Source organism: Urocampus carinirostris, chromosome 1 (genome assembly GCF_059441175.1).
Source record: "Urocampus carinirostris isolate Australia breed hairy pipefish chromosome 1, RoL_Ucar_1.0, whole genome shotgun sequence".
NCBI classification, from domain to species: Eukaryota; Metazoa; Chordata; class Actinopteri; order Syngnathiformes; family Syngnathidae; genus Urocampus; species Urocampus carinirostris.
In genome coordinates this window covers 73,861,775-73,889,179 of record NC_142349.1, presented here as the reverse complement: position 1 = coordinate 73,889,179, position 27,405 = coordinate 73,861,775, and the positions used below count along the sequence as shown (strand labels likewise).

The window sequence follows — 27,405 nt, the reverse complement described above, 5'->3', positions numbered from 1 at the left end:
ATCTATCCATTTATCTCTATCTCTCTATATATCTATCCATCTCTAGATAGATAGATAGATAGATACTTTATTCATCCCCGTAGGGAAATTCACACTTCCAGCAGTCTACCCTGTTGTTTATTAACAGATGAACATGATGCCCTAGGGGTGCTTGTACAAAGTGGATGACGTCACGCCAGTCCAAAAATTCGACATCCCTGCGGCAGATGGAAAACTTTTCTTTGTGAAAATCCAGGGATACACCACCTCGTGTTAGCAAGTCCGCCTCCTCTCCGATTCCCCCCGGCTTTCGTGTCTCTGTTTAGTGGTGTTGAAGCCGGATTGCTCCGGGTAGCTCCGGGTGGCTACACGTTAGCGTCCGGAATGCTAAACGTGAGCCACGTTTCCGCAAAACACGGCAACTGCGCTCCCTGTGCACTTCGATGTTTTCCACCAGCACTCGATGATCTTATTTGGTCGTGAGTTCGCATTTACCATGATTACGGATGGTACCGAAGACTTATAACGCCGCTAGCCGCTTCGCTAGCTCCGGCTGTTCTTCCACGATAGGTCCCTTCATCACGCCAGCACGAGAATTCTTCAGGGCAAGGAGTTGAAATTCCTTGAATACACGCATTTCTTGTGCGTTAAAACCCATAATCCACAGTGTAGTTGTCAAAACGGGAAGAAAAAACACCGAAGATATCTCTCTATATATCTCTCTATCTCTATCTATCTCTCTATATCTATTTAATGGCCATCCTACTACTCCAGAAGGATTTGTCTAGGTAGCTCGTCCCATTTATACATACTCTGTGTAACAACCGTTCTATTCTATTGATGCTTTTTCCTCACGGTCTCCTTCTCTAGCCATGCGTGTTTACCACTCGACACCAGTCTATGGCTTGCCGCATGCTGCTGATGTTATTCTTAATTGAATTTGCTAGTACGATCCTTTCCCGGCCTTTTTATTCGTTTCTCCTGTTAGCTGTTTTAAGTTTGCCACTTAAACCAGCTCTGACCAACTCGGGCTATGGGTGCTGCTCAGCTGCTCCGGGGGAATCCAGTATTGAAAGTGACAAAAATTGTCGTATTGCAAGGGAGGTTGGACACTTATTGGTACTTTCTCTCAAATAGTAATCCTTCTTGAATGTACCGCTAGATCGGAAAGGGATTGATAAGAGCAGGGAAGTCCTCCCAATTGCTTATCTTAGTTTTAGCAGCTGCGTTGGTCCTGGTCCTCCCCCGGAGACGCAGATAAGCTCCCGGGCGTTATCCGACGTCCTTCACGTCTGAGACGGAAAAGATGTCGACCCCAAAAAATGGCTGAGGATCAATGTTCCCCTTAAGGTGCATGTGTGCGCAATTGCGCACCGCCCAGAGCTTTTCTGCGCACAAGAAAATTTATCCAGCTCACAAAAATGTGGACTCGAAATTGCTAATTAAGAAGCGAATTAAGTCAAAGTTACAGTGCATGAAGGTCAAAATACACGGGTTCCCCTGACGTTGTGTTCTAAATGCGGTATTTTGAAGTCGAAGTAGAACAAAGTTGAGTAAAGTCAGTAGAGTTTTTCGAGAACCGGCTTCTTCGGCTGGGCTCATTAAAAAGAACCGGCTCTTTCGGGTCCCAAACGGCTCTTCTAGTTATTTTTGCTTCTTTCTATATTATGTAAAATTATGCAGGAGGGGGGGAAATAGAGCAAAAAAGAAAAAAATACCAAAATGAAAAAGTAGTGAAAAGCTGAGAAAAGAAGAAACAAAAAGAGAAAAAAGAGCAGGAAAAAAGCCAGAAGAAAAGAAAGACCAAAATAAAGGAAAAAAGTTAATAGAGAAGAAAAAAGTAACAGCTAGGAAAAAATAAACACAATGAGGGTTTTTTTTTAAAAAAGGAATTTAAAAAAAAGGAGAAAAAAAAACAGGGAAAAAGAAGAAAAGATTTTTGTTGCATTCAAATAATTTCCAATGATATCTAGTGAATCTTGTTGCCAACATTGTACTTCCACTAAAAAATGTGATTAAATACAGTTGTCTATCGTGCAAACGACTAAATAAGCCCCCAAAAATGTTAATATCTCATCTCATCTCATTAGCTACACCGCTTATCCTCAGTAGGGTCGCGGGGGTGCTGGAGCCCATCCCAGCAATCATCGGGCAGTGGGCAGGGGACACCCTGAACTGGTTGCCAGCCAATCGCAGGGCACACAGGGACAGACAACTCATTCACACCTAGGGACAATTTGGAGCGGCCAATTCACCTGAAATGCATGTTTTTGGAACGTGGGAGGAAACCGGAATGCCCGGAGGAAACCCACGCAAGCACGGGGAGAACATACAAACTCCGCACAGGAAGTCTGGAGCTGGATTTGAACCCACGACAGGTTCCCATGACATGAACTGTGCCGCACAAGCGCTAACCACTGCGCCGCCGTGCTGCCCCCTAATGTTAATATTATGCGACAAAATATATCAGGAAATAAAAAGAAACGGACATCTTGTGAAAGAATTGTAAGAACAAACGACGTTTGTAGGCCGTACAACCTTTGCAATACTCAATGAGTCAATTCATTCAAAAGTGACATTTTTTTTTTGCATTGCCGGAAACTCAGCAAAATGTAACTCGATGTCGAGTTTTGGACATGTTTGATAATGATGTAGTCGGGATTCGAGCGCTTATTTCTTTTTCCTGGTCGGCAGGATTGGGTGACGGCGACCGACATCCGGGTGACCTTGAACCGGCTGAACACCTTCGGGGACGAAGTTTTCAACGACCCCAAAGTGCTCAAGTCCTACTACTACGCCATCTCCGACTTTGCCGTGGGCGGCAGGTAAGGGCGCTCCCACGACCCGCTGTCTTTGAACGCATCGGTAGATGCGTCCGGAATAGATGAGATCGATGCAGTCTCTGTATTCGTTTTTTGCGTATTTTCTCACATACTTTGTCTCATATTTTGTCACGTTTTTTTTGTCCTTTGTTATTTATTTTTTCATTTATTTCATTATTTATTTTCTCACATATTCAGGGATGTGATTTTTCCGCTTATTCGCGGAATTCCGCTTTTTTTATCTCCAAAAATAAAATTTTAAAATTTCCGATTTTTTAATTGGTAAAAAAAACGATTTCGTCTCGACAGCATTCCATTTTAGTGTTTCCGTAACTGAAATGAAACATACTTGCGATTGGTTGAAGTCTCTGTGTTGACCAATAAACGCGCTTGTTATAAAGGCATAGGAGTATGCCATTGTTCATTTCTCACACGTTTTTGCCGAGTGTTTAAAGAAAGATGTCCGAGATCGAACGCAAAGATGCTCCGCGAGTTAAAGAAATTGCTAAGATCGTAAAAAACAAGTTTCGATCGGACTGGTTAGAGAAGGAATTATCTACAAATGTTGGTGACCCCGACGTGATCCAATGTAGCGAGCAGAGACGGGAGTCGTAGGCGGAGTGTCAAACAAAGGTGCCAACGAAAGCTGCTTTAATGACATTTAAACCGGCAATAACAAAACAAACACGAGAGTGGCTGTAGCCGGCCGAATTAAGAGTCCCCCTAGGAACTCGCTAACTAAACAATGGTTCCGTGGGTGAATTATGTACAACCCACTACAGTACTTTCATTTATAGATAACATCTTCTGCTATAACAAAGACATTTGTGGTATGTTCTAATATGAGTTACTTTTCATTTGGTCATGATACAATTATTTCTTCATGAAATTTGAACTCTTCAACATGATTTATGTGTTAATTTAGTAATCACATGAGTTAGATATGATGATATTCTCAGTGATAGTTTTTAAAAGCAAAGGCAGTCCAATGTTTTTTAATGTGACTGATTTTGAGTTGACTTAAACTGTCATTTTATATGGGATAGTTCAAAATATATTGAAAATTGATGCTGTTGTTTTGTCTATTTCTTTGTCATCTGAGTGCATTGAAAGTACTTAAAAACACGGAAAACCCATGTGCTCCGGGGGGCTTCGCCCGACTTGTCCCCCCACCAGGGCACTGCCCTGGACCTAGCTGGGTGCCCGCGGCCCCCAGACCCCCGCCTAATTTTCAGATCATTTCACTTCGGTCAAATCACATCCCTGCATATTATGTCACGTAATTTGTGTGTATTTTTTCACGTAGTACATATTTGTCATTTGTCCTTTATTTAGTTGTGTATTCTTTGTCATTTATTTATTTTTTTTGTCATGAGCTCTCATTTATTTATCCTAATATTTTGTCGCGTATTATGTCTCGTATTTTGTGTGTATTTTGTCACTTAGTATTTATTTTGTCCTCATATTTTTGTTGTTTATTTTGTTGCTTTTGTCATTTGTGTATTTCAATATTTTGTCACGTGTTTTGTGATTTATGTTGTTTGTGCTATTTATTTTGTCAAGTATTTTGTCACATATTTTGTTGTGCTTTCTTTTGTTTTTGTCTATTTTGAAATTTTATCATTTATTTATCCACGCATGTTTTTCTTTTTTATCTTGTCATGCATTTTGTCATATTTGGGCATTTATTTTGTTATTTGGTATTTGTGTATTTTGTCGTGCATTATGTCTTGAATTTGTGTGGGTTTTGTCACTTAGTATTTATTGTGTCTGCATATTTTTGTTGTGTATTTTTCTTGTGTTTGCTATTTATTTTGTTCTGTATTTTGTCATATATTTTAGTATTTTGTCACATATTTTGTCGTGCTTTCTGTTTTTGTCTATTTTGTTATTTTATCATTTACTTATTTACGCATGTTTTTCTTTTTTATCTTGTCATGCATTTTGTCATATTTTGCTATTTCAGTATTTGTGTATTTTGCTATTTATCTTTTAATTTTGTCGTATTTTGTCTCAACAAAATGCTATTTAAATGAGGGGGTGGGTCAAACTGGCTAAGCTTGTTAGCTGTAGCCAATCGGTGGAAAGCTCAGGAAAGTGGGCCGCCCTCTCATTTGACTAAGATTTTGTTGTGACAAAATACTTGAAAAAATAGAATCAAAATACACAAAAATATTGCCACTAAAATAAACAAGTGACATGAAAAAAATACACAACAAACATGCATGATAAATATGCATAGATTTCATATGTTTGGATGCAATTTCTTGATGTGTTGGTTTGTTTCTATGGGTTATATTTGCAGCGATTTCCTTTTTTCTCCATCTATTTCTCCATATGGCAGGATGTGTCCTCCATACTGTTGGTGGCGCCATAGACTTAAGTGTTTCCCATAGAATTGTGTGAGACACTAGTGGCTGGACGGTCTACATTAAAACGATATTTCAAGTTTGAGACCCTAGCGGCCCACCAGATAGAGATAGATGAATACAGTGGGACCTCGATTATCGCGGTTAATGGGGACAAACATTTTTCGGGGGCCAGACTAGTAGATTGAGGAGAAAGGAAAAAAAAAGAAAGAAATGAGAAAAAGAGGGAGAGAAAAGGAGTGTTGGACAAGGAAAAGGGAGAACGGGAGAAAGAGAGAAAAAGAGAGAGAACGTGAGAAACAGAAAGCGTAAGAGAGGGGGATAGAAATAGAGAGAAAGAAATAGAAAGAGAGAAGGAGAGAAAAGGGAAGGAGAGACGAGGAAAGCAAGAGAGAGAGGGAGAAGGAAAAAGGAAAAGAGCAGAAGAAGGTAAAAAGAGAGAGGGACAGAGAGAGTGAAAGAGAAAAAGTGAGAAAGAAAAAGGGAGGAAGCAAGATAGTGGGAATAAGGTGTATTTGTGAGAGGCACTTGGCTCTGGCAACATCAAGTGGACATATTTCAACCTGCAGCTCGTTTTTCTCTTGCGCTTCCCTCAGCGTTATCTCGCGGGCCGCCTGTTTGATACCCCGGATGTAGAGTATTGAAATAGTGCTACGGAAAATACACACTGTAATAAAAATAGGGTCATATGCAAATGTGGGGGTGGAGTTCAATGTAGGCTTTTACTCCCCCGGGTGGAATTAAATAGCTTCATGGCATGAGGAAGAAGTGATCTCCTCAGCGTTTGGATATGGTATGGGACACACTTACTCTTCAAATTGTCGGTGTTTTGCTGCAAGCCAGCTAGAACTTCTTCAAAAGAGTAGCACTTGCTTATTGGTGCGTCCGCCTCCCACAAGCTAGCAAGTCTGAGCTTGTTAGCTTCCTCCTTCTCCGCCGGCTCTCTTTCATCTTTCTTTCTTGTCTCGTCGCCAGTTCTTTATTTTTTTTTTCATCCTGACTTCAAAGTTTGCAGAACTTTATTCGAGACTGCAATTTGCGGTGGTCTGCATCCTCCAGAAATATGAAAAGAAGAAAGGATTGCTTCTCCCCCGAAAAAAATCAAATCTACCGTTTTCAATTTTTAGTCACGGCATTTCTTTTTTTTCTGTTCCATTTTTTATTCTATCCATTTCTATTTTTCCCCTTTTGTTATTTAAAATTTTGTGTTTTCTATTTTAACTTTCCTTTTTTATTCGATTTTGTTTCCTTATTTCATATTGTATTGTATTTTAGTCCGTTTTACACTTTGATGTTTGTTATTGTTTTCTTTCCTGTAATTTAAAAAAAAAAAATCTTGTTCATTTCTATTGTTTTATATTTTATTGCGTTTTACTCCATTTTATTTTTTCTTCTTTTTATTTTTTTCAGTTTTTTTTCCCATTCTTTCGTATTTGGTTCTTTTTATTCTTATTGTATATTTTATTGTATTCTATTCTCATTTTTTTCTATTTCTTATTATTTTTTTTCTATTCTTGTTTGATATTGTAATCTATTCTGTTTTATCCTTTCGTTTTTTTTCCCCCTATTTTTCTCATATTTCTTTCACTTTTCGAGTTCTCATTTTATTTTTATATTACATTATATTTTATTGTTTTCTTTTTGCACATTTTTCTCTTATCTCAATTTTGTTCTGTTAACTATTTTCCGTTTCTTATTTTATATTCTACTGCATTCTAATAAAAAAAATTTCTCTTTGTGTTTTCTGTTCTTATATTATATTGTATTCCAATTCCAATTTCGTTTTATTTTTATTTTATATTTTTATTCAAAACATACATTTCAGGTGAATTGGCCGGTCCAAATTGTCCCTAGGTATGAATGAGCGAGTGAGTTGTCTGTCCCCGTGTGCCCTGCGATTGGCTGGCAACCAGTTCAGGGTGTTCCCTGCCCACTGCCCGGAGATGGCTGGGATGGGCTCCAGCCCCCCCGTGACCCTAATGAGGATAAGCAGTACAACTAATGAGAGATGAGATGAGATGAGATTTTTATTCAGTTTTATATTTTGTTTTTTACTCTTTTATATTTTTTTTTATCTTCTTTTTTTCAATTGTTGCATAATATTTTGTATTTTCTCTTTTATTAATGATTTTTTAAATTCTTATCTTTTCAGTTTTATTCCTTTTTATTCTGCTTTGTTCTATTCTTTCATGTCATTCTTCTATTCTTATTCTTTATTTTATTGTATTCTCATTTCATTATTTTCTCTTTTTTCTATTATTTTTCTATTGCATTTTATTTGTTTTATCTTTTCTTTTTAATATTATTATTTATTTTTATTTTTATTTTTGTCGTATTTATCAGATTTTATTGTTTTATATTCTATTCTCCAATATTTGGGCGCTTGGTGAAAAAGCAACCTCTGTAAAATTGGTACATTTGATTTGAGCAACTGGTTTGATTTAAGCGATAATTGGATCATTTTATTGAGAACAATTTTTAAAAGTTATCCCAAATTTTGGTTGTTGTGTGTGTGCTTCCCAAACATGGCTTGTTTTTGTTCAAAAGAAACCATTATTTTCTTTGAATTACTTCCTCCATCTCATGGTGTCTCTATTTTCCCAGTAATTCAAGATTTTTCCCGCGCTTCCGTAAGATGGGCGTGAACTTTTTCTCCTTTTTTCTCGGGGTATTTCTTAATTTTCCTTGAAAGTTTTTCTCCTTTTCTCCGTTCGTCACCAGGTGCAAATGCAACGGTCACGCCAGCGAATGCCTGAAGGACGCTCAAGGTCGCCTGACGTGCAACTGCAAACACAACACGGAAGGCGCCGATTGCCAGATCTGCAAAGCTTTCTTCAACGACCGGCCTTGGAGGCGGGCCACCGCCGACGATGCTAACGAATGCCTACGTGAGTAGAAAACCCGTCGGTCGATTGCCTTTCCATACGACGGGGAACGCCCGAAATAGTGTAAAGTCCTGTACGTGTGGCTGGAGTCAAAAAACGCACACATTTCTGACTCTTTTTGGGAGATTGATGCAGGAGGGGATTCCCAGCCCCCTCGCTCAACCCAACTGGGAGTCGATAGGTGAGCAGCCCCCCTCCTATTCCAATCTCTATTGATGAGCGCCAATGTTGTAAGTCTTAGGTATGACTGGGCCGAGGCTCCGTGGTGATCATTTTTTTTACTTCTCCCTTTGGGACCCATAGCCTATAAATGAATGAATGAATGGTCTGCATTTATATAGCGCTTTTCAAGTCAATGTAGACCTCCCATACCGCTTTACAATGTGCTTCACACTTTTCCCTTTTACACACTAACTAACCATGCAAGGCGACTACCTGCTTATTGGGGACATTAGGGATTCAGTGCCTTGCCCATGGACACTTTGACATATAACATGGAGGAGCCGGGAATCGAACCTGCCACCCAATACATTATGCTAACGGCTACATGCTAATGGCTACAACAATTGCCAACCACTAAGTGCTAACCGTTACATGCTAACGAGTCATACTGACGACTACATGCTAACAGCTGCATGCCAACGGCTACATCCGAACGTGTCATGCTAACGGATACATGATAACAAGTTAGGCTAACCGCTGCATGCTAAGGAGTTATGCTAGCAGTACATGCTAACGAGTTATGCTAACGGCTACATGGTAACGGCTGCATGCAAATGAGTCCTGCTAACGAGTTATAAATGTGAATGTAAATCAGACCTGGGCACTCCGGTCCTGGAGGGCCATATGTCCTGCCAGATTTTGAAGTTTGCTCTTCTTTAACTCAGGTGATACAAATTAAAACCTTGTTAGCAAGCTAGCAAGTGCTCGTTAACGATACTGGTGATTGGAATCACCTGTATTGGATCAGAGAAACCTCAAAAATCATGCAGAACATACGGCCCTCCAGGACCGGAGTGCCCAGGTCTGATGTAAATGGTCTGCATTTCTATTGCGCTTTTCAAGTCACACATATTCCTTTTACACACTAACTAACCGATAACGATTCAGTGCCTTTCCCAAGGACACTTTGACATATAACACAGAGGAGCCGGGAATCAAACCTGCAACCTTTTGATCCCAAGACGAGCACTCTACCTCCTGAGCTAATGCCGCCCCATAAAGTATAAAAGTACGGCGTAGTATCGCACGGGCTCGCCAAGTCCTTACCACGCACATACTGAACTGACGAGAGAAAGGCATTGTGGGAGGGAGTTCAACCATTAGCATCCTGTTATTTTCTTGATTCTGTGACACAATCCTGTCGAATCACTGAACTGCAGAGAAAAGCATTGTGGGAGGGAGTTCAGCCACTAGCATCCTGTCATTTTCATGATTCTGTGACACAAAAACCACTAACTCGGGGGGTGTCAAACAAGCGGAAAACAATCAGAGAAGCGCAAGAGAAAAACGAGCTTTGATGTTGTGAAAAAATAGCAGACGAAGGTGCATTTTGTTGGAACACGAAATTTTTGGGGGAACACAAACTCATTTGCTGTCGATGCGGTATAGCAGATAAAATTCTGTAACGAGGGGTCGGAAAACGTCTTATTCCGAACTTGTAAGGCGGGGTCGCGGCCCCCCGACTCATTTGCTAAACTTCCCTTGTGTCCCCCTTTTCAGCCTGCGACTGCAACGGCAAGAGTGCCGAGTGCTACTTCGACGGCGAGCTGTACCGTTCCACGGGCCACGGCGGCCATTGCAAGAACTGCGCCGATAACACGGACGGGCCCCGCTGCGAACGGTGCCTGGACCGACACTACAGACCCGAGAGGGACCCCCATCGCTGCCTGCCCTGCGGCTGCGACCCCGTGGGTGAGGCACCGACCGCGCCCGCCTCGCACGTCATTTACTTCATTGAGAATCAACAAGCAGTGTTTTTTCAATAGTAAATGTAATTGATGGTTTTAGCCACCGGGGGCACTCTTCAAGCACAAATGATGCAACTCAATGCGCTGCAGAAAAACGCCCCCTTTCTCAAGACCGGTTTCCCTCACTTGTGATATTCTGATGCCCCAAAGCATTGTGGGAATTTTAGTCCCAATCATCCTCTTTTTCCCCTTTTTCAATGCATTTCACAGGATTTTGATATTTCACCCCTCAGTGCCGTGGAGTTAATTGTATGAGAAGTCCATTTTTGTTGTTGTAGTGTTCTCCACACCAGATGGTGGCGCCAAAGCCCAAATAGCAATTTTGCCTGCAAACCACAAACTCAGGGGTGTCAAACAGGCAGGCCGCGGGCCGGACTAGGCCCGCTAAGGGGTTGAATCCGGCCCGAGAGACAACGTTTAGAGAAGCGACAGAGAAAAACGAGCTGCAGGTTGAAGTTTGTCCAGGTGCCTCTTACAAAGATTCTGTAGTTGTATTTCTTTCTTCCTCTCTCTCTCTCTGTGTCCCTCTTCCACCCTTTTCTCTCTCTTTCTCTCTCTCTTTCACCCTCTCAGTATCTTTCTCTTTCTTTGTTCCTTTTTGTCTCTTTCTCTCTCAGTGCCTTTTTACCATCTTTTGCTCTCTCTTCCTTTTTCCTTTTCTCTTTTCTCCCTTTCTCTCTCTCTCTTGCTTGTTTTCACATTCTCTCTTTCTCCTTCATTCTATTTCTCTTGGGATTTATTTCTTATTTTCCTCCTCTCACTATTTCTCTTTTTATCTCATGTATCTCAGGTTATCTTTTCCGCTCTCACTCTTTATCCATTTGGCTCTCTCTATCCATTTCTCTCACTCTCTATCCATTTCTCTCTCTTTCTCTCTCTGTATCAATCTCTCTCAATCCATCGCTCTCTCTCTTTCTATCCATTTCTCTCTCTCTGTCTCTCTCTATCCATATCTCTCCATCTCTCTCTCTCTCTCTCTATCCCTCTCTCTCTCTTTATCCATCATCTTTCTCTCTCGCTCTCTATCCACCATTTCTCTACCCATCTCTCTCTCTCTCTCTCTCTCTCTCTCTCTCTCTCTCTCTCTCTCTTCTTGTCCCACACCCTCTTTTTCTCTTTCTTTCTCTGATTTCTTTCTCTTCTTTTCTTTCTCTCTAATCTACTAGTGTGGCCCCCAAGAGAATGCTTGTTATTTCGTGTGGCCCCTGAGTTAAGATGAGTTTGACACCCCTGCACTAACTGGTGGGGTTTTTGGGGAAAGATGCTTTAGTCAAAAAAAGGAAAGAAAACTATGTACATTGATATGTCTAAAGGTTTAAAGGCATTGAATATTTTGAGTGGTTGGAAGTCAAAAACATGCAAAAAGAAACAAATAATATTTCTTATAAATTCTAATAAAAATGAACATTTCAATAAATGAAATAAAACTACACTTTTTGCGCTAGCTCTTGATCAAACACACGCTTTTCTACCACAGCCTTTTTGAAATCTCAATATTATCGGCGGTCTCTATTCGCAGGCATGTCGGGACAAATTAGCAGTGCTGCCACTCAAATGTTATTGTTCCTGCTTTGGTGGTTCCGCCCCCGGTGGCTTATCCAATCAGAAGGCCTGGTGCGAGTAGCGTCTGGGGGGAAGAGAGGCTTGGCTGCATATGAGCCTGAATAATTCAGTTTTAAATCTATTTAATCAGCCCGTCGAATCAATAAAAATGCGAATATCGATATTCGTCTGAGTCTTGAATATCGGTGCTAATAATGGGCCGGCCCGAGTATCGTTCGAAATCTCCAAATAAATATATAAAAGCCGGCTTATTTGCCTCTTTTGTGATTCTAATGGAACCTGAGTTGTTTATATTTCTAGATTAAAAACATTGCACCGAAAAGGCTCTCGTTGCTAGCATGTTAAGCTTAAAGACTGAGGAGATTGTTTCTTCCTCATGCCATGGGGCTCTTTAACTCCACCCGGGGAAGCCAAAGCCCACATTGAACCCCACCCCCTCATTTGCATATTACCCTATTTTTATGACAGTGTGTATTTTTCGTAACACTATTTAAATGCTCTTCATTAACACGCTATATTGGGTATTTATGTTTTCTATTTATTTTATTTTATTATTATTTTATTCTCAACACAAGGATACTGCTAGAAGTGTGAATTTCCCTTTGGGGATGAATAAAGTATCTATCTATATTAATCTGTCTATCTCTATCTATATCTCTCTATCTCCTATCTTTCTCTCTCTATCTCTCTCTCTGTCCATCTCTCTATCTCTATCTATCTATCTCCTATCTCTCTATCTCTTTCTCTCTATCTCTATCTATCTCTCTATATCTCTCTCTCTAGCTCTATCTATCTATCTCCATCTATCTCTATCTCTCTATCTCTATCTATCTATCTATCTCCATCTATCTCTATCTATCTCTCTCTAGCTCTCTATCTCTATCCCTCTAGCTCTCTTTCTCTATATCTATATCCCTCTACTTCTATCTCCCTCTCTAGCTCTTTCTTTCTATCTCTATATCTCTATCTCCCATCTCTATCTCCTATCTCTCTCTCTATCTTTATCTCTATCCATCTATCTCTATCTCTCTAACTCTCTATACCTCTTTCTATCTTTATCTATCTCTCTCTATATCTATATCTATCTGTCTATATCTATACAGTATATTTATCTATCTCTGCATCTCTATCTATCCATCTCTCTATCTAAAGAGCGCCTCGTGTTTTTTTTTTTTTCCAGGTTCCGAGTCCCCCCAGTGCGACCCCCGGGGGATGTGCGCCTGCAAACCGGGAGTGACGGGGGAAAAATGCGACCGCTGCCAACCCGGATTTCACAGTTTGACCGAAGCCGGATGCAGGTACATCAAAAACCGGCACGTCGCAAAATAAAGTCGGAGACATACGCGGATACGACGCTCATGGCTAGCTTGATGCTACTAAGGAAGATCAATCCCACTCTATGTAGAAATACAAAGTGAATTAATCACAGCGTACATAAATGTATGACATCAATGCAATGGATACATTTATGCATTTGGACATTTTTGGGGTTCATTTATTGTATTTGTCGTGTATTTTGTCTCAAAAATATTCGGATGAGAGGGCGGGTCGAACGAGCTGAGCTTCTCACCCATTGGTTCATTGTTGTAATAGCTGATCACTTCGTTACTGATCGACCAATAGGTGAAAAGCTCAGCCAGTTCGACCTGCCCTCTCATCTGAATAATATTTTAAAAGACACGACAAAACAAATACTGAAGTAAACTACTTATACATGAAAAATGCACAAAATATCCAACCAACTAAATACCCCAAAAATAAATAACGAAATACACAATACTCCACATCATACAAGATCAAATACATGGCAAATTAGAGTACATGACAAAATACATGACAAAACAAGGAAGGACATGACAAAAAACACATTAACAAAATAACCGAAAATTAAATAACAAAGTACACATTAGCATCATTAGCATACACAACAAACGAAGAAAAAAAACATAATTAAATAAACAATGAGAAAGGACAAAATACATGACAAAATAAATGACAAATTATGTGACAATTCACAACTCAACATAAGTCAAAATACACAACAAGCTACTGTACATGACAAAATACATGACCCCAAAAATAAAACTTGACGAAATACACGACAAGAAAATACTTGACAAAAACAGCACAAAGTACATGGCAGAAAACGACGGAGGACACAATAACATACACGATGACATAACGAATAATAAGATAAAAAACGGAAAACGACAAAATACATGAGCAACTACAGGTACCTGACGAAATATGTGAAAAAATACGCAACAAATAGCATAGCAAAATACAGTGGGACCCCGGTTATCGCGGTTAATGGGGACCAAAACCATCCTCGATAAGTGAAAAACCGCGAAGTAGCGGCGCACCTTCAAAAAAAAAAAAAAAACATTTTTTTTTTTTAAATTGTTATTTTTTTAGACCTGGTTAATGGGGAACAAAACCACCCGCAAAAAGTGAAAATCTGTGAAGTAGCGACGGTCAAAAAGAAGTTGCCGGACACAACCGAATGTTTGATCTTACATTACACATAGTCCAGCGTTTTTCCGAATTGCTCAGTCCACAATTGAATGGATTTGGGAGTACAGTCCATAAGAGATTCAGATTCAGATTTAGATTTACTTTATTGTCATTCGTGTACACGTGTATACAGAACGAAATGTCGATACATCTGACCTGCACAGTTTCTTAGAACGTCAGCCGGGATAGATAAGATTAACCATGTCTTCGTCAGAATTTTAGCGCAGCAGTTCGTCATCTCGCGGTTCGATGCCTCTTCCAGTTGTTAAATGGTCCAGTTTATTGTCCAGAGAGCGAATGTTAGAGGGGTTAGCCTTTAGCCTAGCTGTTAGCCCGGCCCGCTTCGTCGAGGGGTTAGCCTTTAGCCTAGCTGTTAGCCCGGCCCGTGTCTTGCCACTCTGCTTCGCTGCTTTGTAGGCCGCTGGTCTTGTAGGTCTTGTTGACATAGCAGTCCGTGGCTAATAAACACTTCCGAGTGGTCGTAGCACCGAGCGCTTGATGTCGAGTGGTCGTAGCACCGAGCGCTTGATGTCCTCGTTCGGCGGTCACGCCGCTGTCTTGCCACTCTGCTTCGCTGCCTTGTAGGCCGCTGGGTCTTGTCGACATAGAAGTCCGTGGCTAATAAACATCGAGCGCTTGATGTCTGGATGATCGCATATCCAGCAAAAAAAACTGCGATCGTAACTCAATCTGCAGTTCGAGCCGACTTTGTGCGCCATCAAAACTGAGTCGAAGACTGTATCTTATGGCCGACGCGTAAAAAAACCATTGCAAGTCGATGCAGCCGCAGCCATCAGGGCGCCGTGCCCGATTAAAGTCGCCGTCGACGATAAAGCTCCGTTGGGGTGTGCAAGCTGCTGTTTAGCAGCGGGCAGGAGATTTAGCGCTATGCTAACGTTAGCATCCGGTGAAACGGTTAGCGGTGTAAAGTAAACAGCAAACACAAAGACCACAGTTAACTCTCCCGGTACATAGCTAGAAACTCCATATCGAGTGTGTGTGTCAATGGTTCCGCTATTATTGTAGCGCGTAGTCTCCAACCCCTGTTTTTACCGGAGTCTTCGTCTCAATCAAGCCGGTGATGTAATGCGGCGTCGGGAAAGCCAAGACTGGCAAAAAAAAAAAAGTCCTCCAATTCCGGACGTTGTTGGTGGCGATCCGCAGCTCAATTCACTCATTGTGGACGGATGGATCTGGCGTTGGTTGAACATGCTTGGGAGCGCTGGTCAGCCTTTGCTCCGTCGTTGTCATTGTCGGCAGGCGGCAAATCTTCCAGGGAGATCCGGTGGTCTCTGTATATCCCTCGGGATGTAGTGGATATTCTTGTAAATGCGAAGGGAGTCGAAGGGAAAATAAGAGGGATCAGGGGACACTGAAAAACAAAAGACGAACTGGAGCCCGAGCCGCAGCGTCTGCCCAACGCGCCGCCATCTTGACTTGACTTGAAATGACAAAACGCAATGAAAAATACAGCACCTAAAAAAGTAGATGACACTACAAACAACAAAATCTATGACAGAACAAATAAATGACAAAATGCCTCTTTCAATAACTGCATTGACGTCACATATTTAGGTATCGGGCGATTCTTTTTTGTTTCTACGGCATCTATTTTGGCCTCAAAAAATAGCGGGGTCTTTTCCTCCATGCTCTTAATCTAATCATTGAGGCGTGTCTCCGGCGCCCCCTGCCGTCTCTCCGCGCAGGCCCTGCTCCTGCTCGGCGGCGGGCAGCACTCAGGAATGCGACGCGGCCACCGGGCAGTGCCGCTGCAAGGACAACGTGGAGGGTTTCGCCTGCGACAGGTAAGGGAACCCCCTTCTTTCTGCGGGACCCCCTTCTTCCAGCGAGACCCCCTTCCGCCCGGCCCCTGACGCTCCGCCCCCCGCAGGTGCAAGCCGGGATTTTTCAACATGGCCGCCGAGAGCGCCGAAGGCTGCTCGCCCTGTTTCTGCTTCCTGCATTCGTCCGTGTGCGAGAGCGCTTCCGGTTACGCCGTCCGGATGATCCGATCCGATTTCCAGCAAGGTATGTGTTTGAGAGCAAGGGCGTTGTTTTTAGCCTTTTTTTTTTACGTTGCAGTACCGCTACTGGCCATCACAGGCGTGACGTACGTTTGTGCGTTCACGTACGATTTCCTGCATGTTTACGTTCGTTTTCCTGCGTGTTCTTGTATGTTTTTGTGCATGTTTACATACGTTTTTTGCGTTTTTACGTATGTTTTCTGTGTTTACGCACGTTTTCTGTTTATGTATTATTTTGTTTGTGTATTTGTATGTGTTTGTTTAGGTTCAGTTTCTCGCGTGATTTTGTATGTTTTCGTGCATGTCTATGTATGTTTTTGTTTGCGTACGTTTTGTGTTTACTTAAGTTTTTGTGCGTGTTTACGTTAGTTTTCCTGCGTGTATACCTACCTATCCTCGCATGGTTTTGTATATTTTCGTGCATGTTTATGTACGTTTTAGTACATGTTTGCGTACGTTTTGTGTGTTACGTTTTTGTGCGTGTTTACATTCGTTTTCCTGCATGTATACCTACCTTTTCTCGCATGGTTTTGCATATTTTTGTGCATGTTTGCGTACGTTTTTGTTTGTGTTAAGTTTTTGTGCGTGTTTACATTCATTTTCTCGCGTGTTTTTGTATATTTTCGTGCATGTTTATGTACGTTTTAGTACATGTTTGCGTACGTTTTGTGTGTTACGTTTTTGTGCGTGTTTACATTCGTTTTCCTGCATGTATACCTACCTTTTCTCGCATGGTTTTGCATATTTTTGTGCATGTTTGCGTACGTTTTTGTTTGTGTTAAGTTTTTGTGCGTGTTTACATTCATTTTCTCGCGTGTTTTTGTATGTTTTCGTGCATGTCTATGTATGTTTTTGTGTTTGTTTGCGTATGTTTTGTGTCTTTACATACGGTTTTGTGCGTTTTTACTCACATTTTCTCTGTTAAAGTACAGACGCTCCCCTATTTCCGACCATTCAAGTTACATAAAACAGTAGATACGAACATTATTTTCGGGATGCCAAAAAATATCCGGACATCGCCGTAAATTCGATTTTGTATCATGTGCACCTTTTTCCAAGTAGAGGATGGTACTGTACTTTAGGGGCGGCAGTAGCTCAGGAGGTAGAGCGATCGTCTTAGGATTAAGGGATCCCAATCCCGGCTCGTCCGTGTTACATGTCGAAGTGTCCTTGGGTAAGACATTGAACCCCCAATAAGCAGGTTAGCGCCTTACATGGCTGCACAGATCACGGCCGCGATTGGGAAATGTGAAGCACAATGTAAAGCGCTTTGGGAAGTCATTGACTTGAAAAGCGCTATAGAAATGCAGATCATTTCATTTCATTTACTGTAGTGCTTCTTTCCGCCGCTACTGGCATGTGGTGGCGCTGTGAGAAGTCACCCGACATCCACCCCGAAGAAGAAATACAGCTTCTACTTAGTTAGTGTACACACTGCACAGTATCTCTAGCGCTAAGAACTTTGACATTTTTATAGTTTAATATCTCACACATCCAATCAATATGATCGGGGTAAAGTGTAAAGAAGCGAGCCGTTTCTTTTGAAACGAAAGTGGAATAAGAAAGCTTGATGCGGTTGAGAAAATGGTCATAATGCTTTTTTTGGGCCACTTTTTACCACGGAGGAGGACCTTTTGAAGGGCAAATCCCAAAAGTAAGTCGAACTCAACTTTATTTATCTTTATAGAGCATATTATTTTATGAAAGGTTTATTTTTTAGTACAAAACATACTTTAAACGTACATAGCACTGAAGCAAATTACGAACAAATTCAACCTATTAACGATCTTTTTCGGAAGTAGGGCAGCGTCTGTATCGTTTTGCTTGTGTTTACGTACATTTTCGTGCATGTTTACGTACTTGCTGATTATTGATGTTTAATTATTTTGTTGACTGTTTCTTTTGGGTGCATTTCAAGTGTAGGATATAAAAGTATGACAAAGTACTATATCACAACCCGGGTTGGTTAGGGTTACTTTAACTTGATTACTTTCAATGACTTTTGGATTACTCCAATAGCAAATGTGCTAATAAAAGACAAAATAAACTAAATATGAATAAAATGATGACTCACAACACGTGGTAAGCTTTCTCTCCTGGCTTTGATCTCCGGTAAAACTAACATCAAATGCGACAGAAACAAAATGAAAACAAATCCAAACAGCTTGCCAACATCATTTTTGCCGTTCCATGTATTCAGTTACTCCCCAAGCCTGCACAAAATGGAGTCATTTTATTCATATTTAGTTTCTTTTGTCTTTTATTAGCATATTTGGGATTGGAGTTATCCAAAAGTAATTGAAAGTAATCCAGTTAAAGTAACCCTACCCAACCCTGATCACAACTACCTGTCTGATCTTTATTCGACTGACTCAAACACTGCCCAGAAAATTACAAATTCTTTCATGTACAAAAAACTTTTTTTAACATACTTCTCTTGTTAACTAGTAACTTTTACTTTAGAGTCACTTGGGTACTAACTCAGTCGCTGATTGGATGAAGTAGTCCGTAACTATAATTACTTTATCGTGCCCAACACTGTTGGCGAGGGAGCCAATTAGAAGGCTCCGTCTGAGCTATGACTGCAACTAACTATTATTTTAATAATTGATAAATGGATCGATTATTCTTTCGGTTAATCGAAGAATACATTTTTTATTTCCTCCTGTATTCAAATATTGAAGTTTCGGATGGGTAAGTATTAGTAAACAAAACACCAGAATATTCTGTAATAGAAAACATAAAAATCCAATTGTATGTAAATGATAATAAACAAATCTAGATACAAATGTATTCCATTCACCTGAAAATGTGTAAAATACTCTCTTCCTACCCCTTAATCCAAAGATCATATTACATTTAGACTTATACAAAAACAAAACAAAGGAAAGGCAATTAAGGAAACTCTGTTTAGCCCATTTTTTGCCCGCCCCAAAATATCCATAACATAAACTCACTTATCAATTTTTTTGGGGTGGGGTTAAATCTTTGAATATGATAAACATTCCCAATTTGCAAGAATTTGCCCCCTTGTGTTGAAATCAACATACCATCATTATAAAATCTTCTCAGGGCGCCCTCTGCTGGATTAAAGTGGTACTATAACCCTGCAACTTCACCTTGAGAGCCAAATGCATTCGGCTCATAAATCGCACAATGATGATGAAGTCACTCGTAGCAAAAGCTTTTAATAATCGTTTTTATCGATGAGTTGTTGCAGCCAATCGGATAGCTGGTACCGACCTGAGGTGTGTTTTTTTTTTTAGACGAGGACGGCTGGACGGGGCAGCAGCGCGACGCCTCGGACGTGACGGTCGGCTGGTCGTCTGACACGCAGGACATCTCGCTCATCTCGCAGGACTACTTCCCCGTCTACTTTGTGGCTCCAGGTAACCTTTCACGCTTTTATTTATGATTTTAAATGGAAGTAGAATGATGGATTATAATACCTGCTCTGGTTTTGAGCTACTTTGATACTGGCGTGTAATTCATTGAGGATTCAACCTCAAATTGCTGGATGTCTTGAAGGTGGAGACTGATCAATTACCGTATTTTCCGCACTTTAGGGCGCACCGGGTTATAGGGCGCACCCCCAAAAAATAGTTTTTGGTCCTACATCTTCCATAGATAAGGCGCACCGGATTATAAGGCGCTACAATGGGAACGTGGACAAAACAGTCAGATAGTTCAGTCCAACTTATTACCCCCTTAACATTCCCAAAGCTTGCAAGGAAGCAAATACGTGTCGTAAATGCGTCATTTCAAATATCATTCGGAAGGTTAAAGTCTTGGGATTCAAGAAATGCCAACCATTCCTTAGTTTCTATTTTCTTTTTCGCTCGCAACTTTACTGCGCATATGACAATAAACACTTGGAATTGAGTTGAATTCACTCAACTCATCACAGCAACATCAAGATCGTTCTAAAACAAGATTCCAGGAAAATATAAAGCCGCATAGCTCACCTAAGTTCTCACGTTCAATTATGATACGCAATCATGGTCTTCTTACAACCGTGAGTGTAGTCAATCCAGGAGAGTCAAATATTTACAAATACAGACTAATGAAACATGTTTCTTTATGGCGTACTTTAGCAAGCTTGCTATTCAGGGTCATCTTTTTCGGCCAATTGCAGGGTTTGTTTTGGCCCTCTAGCCAATCCGAGGCTCCGAATAACTTCAGCCAATAGCGATCGATTCAAATGATGATTGACACATCGGTTAGCCAATGAAACGCCGGTATATAAATCCCAGCATACACCGCGGACTACTCCACGTTCGGGGTAAAATCGAGTCGGCGGCTGTTGCGTAAGTTGCGAGACTTTGCGATTTAATATTGATCCATATATAAGGCGCACTGTATTATAAGGCGCATGGTCAGCTTTTGAAAAAAAATAAGACTTTTAGGTGCGCCTTATAGTGCGGAAAATACGGTAGCTCTTATCATAACATCAGTTGGTCAATCAAGCGTGTGTATTTGTCATTGAGCATGAAAAGCATGCTAAAATGAAAAGGCGGGGTGATTAGTTTGCCAATCTGGTTCTAGAACAGGAGCGCCCCCACTTTTTAATTCGCCAGCCCCGTTCAAATTTCCATGCACTTTCTGTTTTAAGATCATTTAAGTCACATTCTTTGTATTCACATTTTTTATTTATTGCAACTTATATATACACACTTTCCCTACTTACGCATTTTTGGCTAGTGCGACGTATACTCCGGAAAATATTGTTCTGTACATGAGTAACGTTTTTTTCTTTTACAGTTAATTTCTGTAGATAGATAGATACTTTATTCATCCCCGTAGGGAAATTCACACTCCCTGCAGTATCCTTGTGTTGAAAAATAAAACAATAAAATAAAAGATATAGAATACAAAAAACACCCAATATAACGTGTTGATATAGAGTATTTAAATAGTGCTATGGAAAATACACACCGTCATAAAAATAGGGTAATATGCAAATGTGGGGGTGGGGTTTAAAGTGGGCTTTTACTCCCCCGGGTGGAGTTAAAGAGCCTCGTGGCATGAGGAAGAAATCATCTCCTCAGTCTGTCCGTGGAACAAGACTGTGACAGCAGTCTGTTGCTGAAGCTGCTCTTCTGTTTGGAGATGATGCTGTGTAGTGGATGTCATGAATTGTCCATGATTGACCTTTAGTGTCGAGTAATAATTTGAATCCATTATGGAAATTGAAATCTCCGATTTCTGTAGATTAGCCTCACCCACCGCAGCCCGATGAATTGGATTGAACGGGAGAAAATGCAAAATGTTTATGAAAAAAAATACATAGTACAGTCAGTGTTTACTTACCGCAACCTGTTCAATGTAAGCACTCTGTCGCCCCCAAGTGGCTGTACCACAAATAAAGAGAAAAATAAAAATAATCGTAATCGGACAAATAGTGACTCAGGTATGTTTGTAGAAAGAATAATGTGGCTGACAACCGTAACGGATGCTCAAACGAACTGTATTGAACACACCACAACACTGCCGCTGGGGCATACCATTGCACAAAGTGGAAGGGGGGCGGAGAGTTCACACGCGCTCCCACATGTGTTTTCCCTCATTTATAACAACTTTTGAGTTATTTAGGAGTTATATTCGAATAAATATGATCATTTTGACCATCTGAATTGTAAACATTTGCACCATGTTGGAATCTAACTTTCTATTTTTTACATTTTGCAGTTTTTTCTGCTAAAAAGAGTCAAATTCTCAATGAGTATTTGTTTTTTTGGTTTTGTTTTTTACTTTGAAAAGTATTGATAACTGTTTTCTCCTGTTTGGCGCATCCGGCGACCAACTAGTAAGTCCTTTTCATCGAATTTACATTTCTTTTCATCCTCATTTTAAAAAAGTCTTCTGGGCAAGTCGCAATATAAATTGATAAATTCATTGTTTTTGTAGTGTACTTGTACTTGTGTTTTGTATTATTTCCGTTGTAGCAGTTTCCTGGTATTTCTTTAGCATTTTTGTAGTATTTCCGATTCCGGTGTTCGCCATCTTCACCCAATGCCATCATCAAAACACGTGTTGCCATGGCCACGCATCATGATTGACAGGCGCATGTCCCGCCTCCTTCCAGGTAAATTCCTGGGCGACCAATTGCTGAGCTACGGTCAGAACTTGAGTTTGAGTTTCCGGGTGGACCGTCGGGACAGCCGCCTATCGGCCGAGGACTTGGTCCTGGAAGGGGCGGGGCTTAGGGCCGCCGTGCCCCTCATCGCCCAGGGCAACGCCTACCCCGGCGTCCAATCGCAGCGCTACGTCTTCAGGTGAGCCGGTCCCTTTCGACCCGTCGCAAGGCGGCCTTCTGACTCTCCGGCGCCCCCCGCAGGCTCCGCGACAGCGCCGACTACCCGTGGAGGCCGACCGTCTCTCACGCCGACTTCCAGAAGATTCTGCACAATCTCACCGCCATCAAAATCAGAGGGACTTACAGCGAGAAGAGTAGGCGGGGCTTAACGTTTAGGGGAGGAGTTATCCTGTTAAGAAATGAATAACTGCAGATATAGGACATCGAAAGAAATCAATGCAGAAATAATTGACATTGTAACTAGATATATGATGGAATTTAGTCATTTATGTTTGAATTCTGTAGTTTATTCTGTCATCTTTCTGAAATCTCATTTATTTTGTTGTGTATTTTGTCACCATAAAGTCTTATTCAAAGAAAGGGGCGTGTCCAAACTGCAAGATCCGATGAGTTGATCAATAAGAGCAGCGATGGTTTATTGATCCACCAATCGGTGAATTGCTCCGCCGGCTCGATCCGCCCCCTCATTTGGATAACAATTTGTGCTGGCAAAATTCACAACAAATTTAATAACGAAATATATTCAAAAACAAATGCCACAAAATAAAGAAAGAAAGAAAAGAAATGTCAAAACATGCAAAAAAATCAGGAAATACAGTCTCCTTTGTAAGGCATTTTGGGTTTCAGACGCCGGTTACCTTGACGACGTGAGTCTGGTGTCGGCGGCCCCGGGCCCCGGCACGCCGGCCCCCTGGGTGGAGCAGTGCTCGTGCCCGCCGGGCTACGAGGGCCGACGCTGCGAGCGCTGCCAGGCCGGCTACCGGCGCGCCCGGCCGGAACTGGGCGCCTTCAGCCAATGCCAGGCCTGCCACTGCAACGGCCACAGCCGATCCTGCCACCCGGACACTGGTGAGTGCCTACCTGGACTTCTCTTTTTTTTGTCCTTCCTTGTTTTTTTTTTTTTCCATTATTTTCTCCTTTCTTTCTTTCTCCCCTTCTCTTTTCCCCTCTACCTTTCTCTATTCCTCTCTGCATATTTTTTTTTTTATCTCTTGCTTTCTTTCATTTTTTTTGTTTGTTGCTACTTATATTTTAATTATTTATGTGCTCTTTTTCCTTTTTCTCATCTTTTCCTCTTCTTTTTCTCCTTTGTTGTTTTTTCCCATTATTTTCTCATTTCTTTCTCATTTCTTTTCCCCTCTACCTTTCTCTATTCCTCTCTGCATATTTTTTTATCTCTTGCTTTCTTTCATTCTTTTCTTTCATTTTTTGTTTTTTTGCTACTTATTTATTTGCTCTTTTTCCTTTTTCTCATCTTTTCCTCTTCTTTTTCTCCTTTCATGTTTCTTTTTCTTGTATTTTGACAATGTTCCAGGTTTGGTTCTTTGTCTTTATTTGTTTTTCTTTTTCCTTTCTCTTTGTGTCCTTCCTTTGTTGTTTTTTCCCATTATTTTCTCATTTCTTTCTTTCTCATTTCTTTTCCCCTCTACCTTTCTCTATTCCTCTCTGCATATTTTTATCTCTTTCTTTTCTTCTTTCATTTTTTTGCTACTTATTTATTTGCTCTTTTTCCTTTTTCTCATCTTCTCTTCTTTTTCTTCTTTCAGGTTTCTTTTTCTTGTATTTTGACAATGTCCCGTGTTTGGTTCTTTGTCTTTATTTGTTTTTCTTTTTCCTTTCTCTTTGTGTCCTTCCTTTGTTGTTTTTTCCCATTATTTTCTCAATTCTTTCTTTCTCATTTCTTTTCCCCTCTACCTTTCTCTATTCCTCTCTGCATATTTTTATCTCTTTCTTTTCTTCTTTCATTTTTTTGCTACTTATTTATTTGCTCTTTTTCCTTTTTCTCATCTTTCCTCTTCTTTTTCTCCTTTCAGGTTTCTTTTTTTTGTATTTTGACAATGTTCCAGGTTTGGTTCTTTGTCTTTATTTGTTTTTCTTTTTCCTTTCTTTATATGTCCTTCTTTTTTTTTTCCATTATTTTCTTGTTTCTTTCTTTCTCCCCTTCTCTTTTCCCCTCTACCTTTCTCTATTCCTCTCTGCATATTTTTATCTCTTGCTTTCTTTCATTCTTTTCTTCTTTCATTTTTTGTTTTTTTTGCTACTTATTTATTTGCTCTTTTTCTTTTTTCCTCATCTGTTCCTCTTCTTTTTCTTCTTTCAGGTTTCTTTTTCTTGTATTTTGAAAATGTCCCTTGTTTGGTTTTTGGTCTTTGTTTTTCTTTTCCCTATCTCTTTGTGTCCCTCCTTGTTTTTTTTCCCCCATTATTTTCTCGTTTCTTTCTTTCTCCCCTTCTCTTTTCCCCTCTACTTTTCTCTATTCCTCTCTGCATATTTTTTATCTCTTGCTTTCTTTCATTTTTTTTGTTTTTTGCTACTTATATTTTATTTATTTATTTGCTCTTTTTCTTTTTTTCATCTTTTCCTCTTCTCCTTTCAGGTTTTCTTTTCTTGTATTTTGAAAATGTCCCTTGTTTGATTCTTTGTCTTTATTTGTTTTTCTTTTTCCTTTCTCTTTTTGTCCTTCCTTTGTTGTTTTTTCCCATTATTTTCTCGTTTCTTTCTTTCTCCCCTTCTCTTTTCCCCTCTACCTTTCCAAGTCTATTCCTCTCTGCATATTATTTTCTCTTGCTTGCTTGCTTTCTTTTCTTCTTTCATTTTTTTGTTTTTTTGCTACTTTTTTATTTGCTCCTTTTCTTTTTTTCTCATCTTTTCCTCTTCTTTTTCTCCTTTCAGGTTTCTTTTTCTTGTATTTTAACAATGTTCCATGTTTGGATCTTTGTCTTTATTTGTTTTTCTTTTTCCTTTCTCTTTTTGTCCTTCCTTTGTTGTTTTTTTTTACCATTATTTTCTCATTTCTTTCTTTCTCCCCTTGTCTTTCCCCTCTACCTTTCTCTATTCCTCTCTGCATATCTTTATCTCTTGATTTCTTTCTTTCTTTTCTTCTTTTATTTTTCTGTTTTTTTTGCTACTTATATTTTATTTATTTATTTGCTCTTTTTCTTTTTTCTCATCTTTTCCTCTTCTTTTTCTCCTTTCAGGTTTCTTTTTCTTGTATTTTGAAAATGTCCCATGTTTGGTTCTTTGTCTTTATTTGTTTTTCTTTTTTCTTCCTCTTTTTGTCCTTCCTTTGTTGTTTTTTCCCATTATTTTCTCATTTCTTTCTTTCTCCCCTTCTCTTCCCCCCCTACCTTTTTCAGTCCATTCCTCTCTGCCTATTTTTATCTCTTGCTCTCTTCGTTTGTTCTTTCATTTTTTGTTTTTTGCTACTTTTTATCTTTTTTTATTTCTTTGCTTTATTCTTTCTCTTGTTCTCCTTTCAGGTTTCAGCTATTTTGTATCCAAAATGTAACATGTTGTTCCTTTGTTTTTCTTATTCCTTTCTCTTTCTTTCTTTTCCCTTTTTCTTTTTTCTTTTTCCTTCCTTCTTTTTTATTCTTATTTCCCCCCAACTTTTTTTTTCATTTCCTTTACTTTTATTTTCTCTATTTTTTCCTATTTTCTTTTATTGCTTCCTTGCTTTGTTTTCTTCTTTTTGGCTTTTTGTCACCTTTTCTTTTTCCTTCTCTTTCTTTCTTTTCCCCTTTTCTATTTTCTTTTTCCTTCCTTCCATTTTTTATTCTTATTTTTCCTCCCAACTTTTTTTTCATTTAATTTCATTTACCTCTTTTATTTTCTCAGTTTTATTTCCTATTTTCTTTTCTTCCTTCATTTGTTACCTTCTTTTTGCTTTTTTCACCTTTTGCTTTTCATTCTTTTTGTCCTTTATCTCTTTTTAAAATGTTTTCCTTTTTCTTTTTTTTTCTTTTCTTTCCTTTTCCATCATTCTTCCCCCTTTGTTCCTTGTTTTCCCTCTGCATCATACCATTAGCCTCACCTAAAAGTGGACATGTATGTCAGCCATACTCGTCCACCATCTTGGTACCCAGAAACCTCAAAAAAGTATTATGTTGCAATTTGGTCACTTTCAGACGGCATAGTTTGTATTCTTATTTGTTATTTTAAGCACTTGTTTTCAGTGTCACGACACAACCCGGTGACATCTAGTGGTCAAATATCATACTCGAAATGTCGGATCGACGAACGGTATCCCATAATTTCCCATTTTGTGCCACGCAGGCGCTTGCGATTGCCAAGACAACACCTCGGGCCTGAGTTGCGAGCGCTGCCGCGACGGTTACTACGGCGACGCCAGCCGAGGGACGTCCACGGACTGCCAGCCGTGCCCGTGCCCCTCGGGCGCCACCTGCGCCCTCCTGCCCGACGACAGCGGCCAAGTGGTCTGCACCAACTGCCCCCCCGGCACCACCGGTAAGCCCCCTGCCCGAACGTTGCTCGATTACCGTAAATTCCGGACTATAGAGCGCACCTGATTATAAGCCACACCCACCACATTTTAAGAGGAAAACAGATTTTGTACTTACACAAGCCGCACCTGTATATAAGCCGCATGCGCCCACATTAAAAAAAATGTAACACGGACACAAAATTAACCCAGACCCGACTTTAAGTCCCGCGATAACTGATAACTGAATATCCTTCATTAAAGTACACAGTCCAAAAATCACAGCCGGCAAAATGAACGGAAAATGATACCGGTACTTAAGGTTTGATGCAGACCAAGTTTGGGTCCCGTTGAAAGTAATCTAAAGAAAAAAGTGTATATTTCCAAAGGTAAGGGTGGGAAAAATATATATCCACTATTGTCCGCCGTGTCCACAAACACTCACCTTTACCGGTCCCCACTTCCCCTCAGCCCGCCTTTGTTGCGCCCCTTCTTTTTAATTCGCCCGTCCAAAACATATCAGAATAAGTGTCCAAAATAAATACAAATAAATACATGACAAAAATATACAGTTGCAAATACATATTATCCATGGTTACACATATTTACAAAGAAAGAGAGAGTTTTCAAAGCTTTAATTATAATAACATAACTTTCATCCCAAACGGTGCCTGTGACAGGGCAGTTAATGGTAGCAACACGCTGGCAACACAGTAAACGGGTCTGTTAAAAAAAACATAC

The 27,405-nt window shown here is 40.2% G+C and overlaps 1 protein-coding gene across 1 annotated transcript in view; it reads left to right on the top strand.

Moving 5' to 3' along the window:
- The window catches only part of lamc1 (laminin, gamma 1), a 91,350-nt gene that overhangs the window by 33,175 nt on the left and 30,770 nt on the right, over window positions 1-27,405 (top strand). The window contains exons 3-13 of the mRNA XM_088350593.1: window positions 2,674-2,804; window positions 7,892-8,058; window positions 9,778-9,969; window positions 12,769-12,886; window positions 15,809-15,907; window positions 15,994-16,130; window positions 19,393-19,515; window positions 22,212-22,401; window positions 22,464-22,576; window positions 23,070-23,291; window positions 26,499-26,690. Of these exons, the coding sequence (XP_088206719.1) occupies window positions 2,674-2,804; window positions 7,892-8,058; window positions 9,778-9,969; window positions 12,769-12,886; window positions 15,809-15,907; window positions 15,994-16,130; window positions 19,393-19,515; window positions 22,212-22,401; window positions 22,464-22,576; window positions 23,070-23,291; window positions 26,499-26,690 (1,684 nt within the window). The remainder of the gene's footprint in view (window positions 1-2,673; window positions 2,805-7,891; window positions 8,059-9,777; window positions 9,970-12,768; window positions 12,887-15,808; window positions 15,908-15,993; window positions 16,131-19,392; window positions 19,516-22,211; window positions 22,402-22,463; window positions 22,577-23,069; window positions 23,292-26,498; window positions 26,691-27,405) is intronic.